This window comes from Hipposideros armiger, unplaced genomic scaffold (assembly GCF_001890085.2).
Source record: "Hipposideros armiger isolate ML-2016 unplaced genomic scaffold, ASM189008v1 scaffold_23, whole genome shotgun sequence".
NCBI lineage: Eukaryota > Metazoa > Chordata > Mammalia > Chiroptera > Hipposideridae > Hipposideros > Hipposideros armiger.
The window spans coordinates 6,694,623-6,697,446 of record NW_017731373.1 but is presented as its reverse complement, the minus strand read 5'-3'; the positions used below and the strand labels follow the sequence as shown (position 1 = coordinate 6,697,446).

General features: G+C 37.1%; 1 protein-coding gene across 1 annotated transcript in view; it reads left to right on the top strand.

Moving 5' to 3' along the window:
* WDR12 (WD repeat domain 12) overlaps window positions 1-2,824 on the top strand; it is a 23,989-nt gene that overhangs the window by 7,804 nt on the left and 13,361 nt on the right. Inside the window, exon 4 of the mRNA XM_019635616.1 lies at window positions 2,730-2,820. Within this exon, the coding sequence (XP_019491161.1) occupies window positions 2,730-2,820 (91 nt within the window). The remainder of the gene's footprint in view (window positions 1-2,729; window positions 2,821-2,824) is intronic.

The following is a 2,824-nucleotide window of genomic DNA, read 5'->3' as shown; positions in this document are numbered from 1 at the left end:
TATTACAATTCCATTGACTCCATTCCCACTCTCTACTCCACGTCCCATGACTATATGTATATATAATTATAGTTGACATACATTATTATTCAACATCAGCTTCAGAAATACAGTGCGGTGGTCAGGCCTCTACACCGACTAGAAGTGGTCTCCCTAACAAAACATGAGTCCATCTGGCCCTCTAAAAAACATTTACAACATTATTGATTATATTCCCCAGACTGTCTTTTCTATCCCTGAGGCCATATTATAGTTACCAGTTTGTATTGTCTCATCCCTTCCCCTTCTCCTTCATCCCCACCCCCTTCCAACTAGCAACCCTCAGTTTTTCCTCTGTGTCTCTGAGACTATTTCTGTTTCCATCAGTCTTTTTAAGTGCACTATGAGAATTCTTCTCTGATTTCTCTGTTCTTCGTAAGTCATTTGTGATACATATATCAGTGACCATGCCAAAGATTTTTACATTCAGTGTAGTCAAGAAGAAACATATCTATTAACAAGTTTTCTGTGTCAAGATGTTGTAGTGACATTTGTATTCCGAGTAGGTCAAGTGACAGGGCATTTATTTGATTTGTGTATGTTGCTTTTAAGACCAAGAATATAATTTGTTTCATAGAGGGAAAAAAATCTTTTTATAGCCATACATCTAGTTACTACCATGAATATGCAGATCATGCTGAATTGGGCTAAAAAGGGCAGACTAGAATCAAGATATGGATGGCTCAGAGCAAATGCTCACTGGCCTTGTAGAAAAACATTTCAAGAGTGGTATATCGTGGGAGCTTACTTCCAAAGAATGTCTCCCTGAAGTTACTATACAAAGTTATGTTTTTACTGGTTTTACTTTTATTTTACTTTAACTGGTTTTTGTTTTTTTCTATTTAATGTTTTAAACTGGTTAAATACAAAGGACTATTATTTGGCTTTACAAGCAATTTGCTTAGCTTTCCTAAGACTTGTATTGTTTATAACAATAGTAAAAATGAAATCTAGGGTCTGTCAGTTATGTTTTCATTATTAGCAGGCCAGGCAAAGCCAAATAAAACATCTTCTGATCTACTCTAGTGTGTTTTGAAATCTTAATCTTCATATTAAAGAAGTGTTTAAAAGTATAATCCTCAAGGTTTACTTTGTCATAATTGATTTCAGAGTTTGGAAAAGCTTTTTGTATTTCATAGGATTTTTTTTTCTCCTCAGGATCTTGACTGGTTCTTATGATAAGACTTCTCGGATCTGGTCCTTGGAAGGGAAATCAATAATGACAATTGTGGGACATACAGACGTTGTAAAANGTTCCACAAACATGTGGAGTTTGATTTCCTTATCAAGGGTCAGTTTCTGCGAATGCCGTTGGTCAAACACATGGAACTGGAAAACATCTCATCAGTAAGTTCAAATGCTTACCTGCTTTATTTCACTTGAGGTATTATCAGATAATGTAGGTAAACTCCATTTAGAATTAGCCTGAATCTACAGCAACCAAGATACTTTTGATTATTTTTTCCTAAAAATTTGAACTTCAGTTTCTGTATATTCAATTTTGAAATCCCCTCTTCGGAGTATGTATTATTCAACAAATGCAGATGAACGAATACAGAAAGATACCTTCAGATTTGTGAAGAATTGTCAAGAAAGGGAAAAGCAAATATATATTTACTGCCAGTAAAGGCGTATGAAATGATTATGCACATATAAAATATGGGTTAGGTTACTGTGATTTATAATGATTTTCCCCTTTTCAAACTTTACTTAATATTTCTTTTATAATTTAAAATATAATTTATAACTGCTTTTAGAATTTTGGGTGCAATTTTATGACTGTGGTAAAATGTACATAAAATGTATCATTTTAACCGTCTTTTTTAAAGATTTTATTGGGGAAATTGGGGGAGGGGACCAACCAAGTTGTTGTTCTTCAATCTTTGTTGTGGAGGGCGCCAGTCACCATCTCGCTTCCCGTCTACAACTCGTGGCCTCTAAGCTCAAGGTGCTGTGTTCAATCTTAGTTGTGTAGCCACCATCCCATGCGGGAGTCGAACCAGCAGCCTTATTAAGAGCGCATGCTCTATCCACTGAGCCATCCAGGCAGGCAGCTCAGCTCAAGGTGCCGAGTTCAGTCTTAGTTGCGGGTGGGCATAGCCCACCTTTGAACAGGCAATCTTGTTGTTACACCAGCTGAGCCATCCTGCCACCTGTTGGCAGCTCAGCGACAGCTCCCAGCTCGGACGCAGCATCACTGGCCCATGTGGGAATCAAACCGGCGGCTCTGTTGCTCAGAGCTTGTGCTTTTACAAAGCCAACTTTTAACCAAGGGAGCCATTTGACCGGCCCCATTTTAACCATTTTTAAGTGTACAATTCAGTGGCATTAACTACAGTTACACTATTATGCAGTTATCACCACTATTTCCAAAACTTTTTCATCATCCTAAACAGAAGCTCTATACCCATTTAACAATATGCTTTTATGATTTTATAATTCAAAGTTTCTTATATTCTTTTTTCCCCACTTTTAGCATACATTTCCACGGTCATTAATATTTCTTACTATTACTCTGAGTATACTGTTAGATCAAATAAAGTTTTTTACCTTTTGTGTGGCTCCAAATTTTCTGGATTATGAAGGGGATGTACATGAAGGAGATACATGAAACTGAGGGTCCTTCATCTTCATAAGGTACAATTTTAAAACTGCACCACCTGATTCATTTCTGGTTTCTCTCTGACTAGGAAGAGGTTGTGGAGCTAGAATACGTGGAGAAGTACACTGCACCTCAGCCAGAGCAATGCTTATTCCATGATGACTGGATCAGTTCAATTAAAGG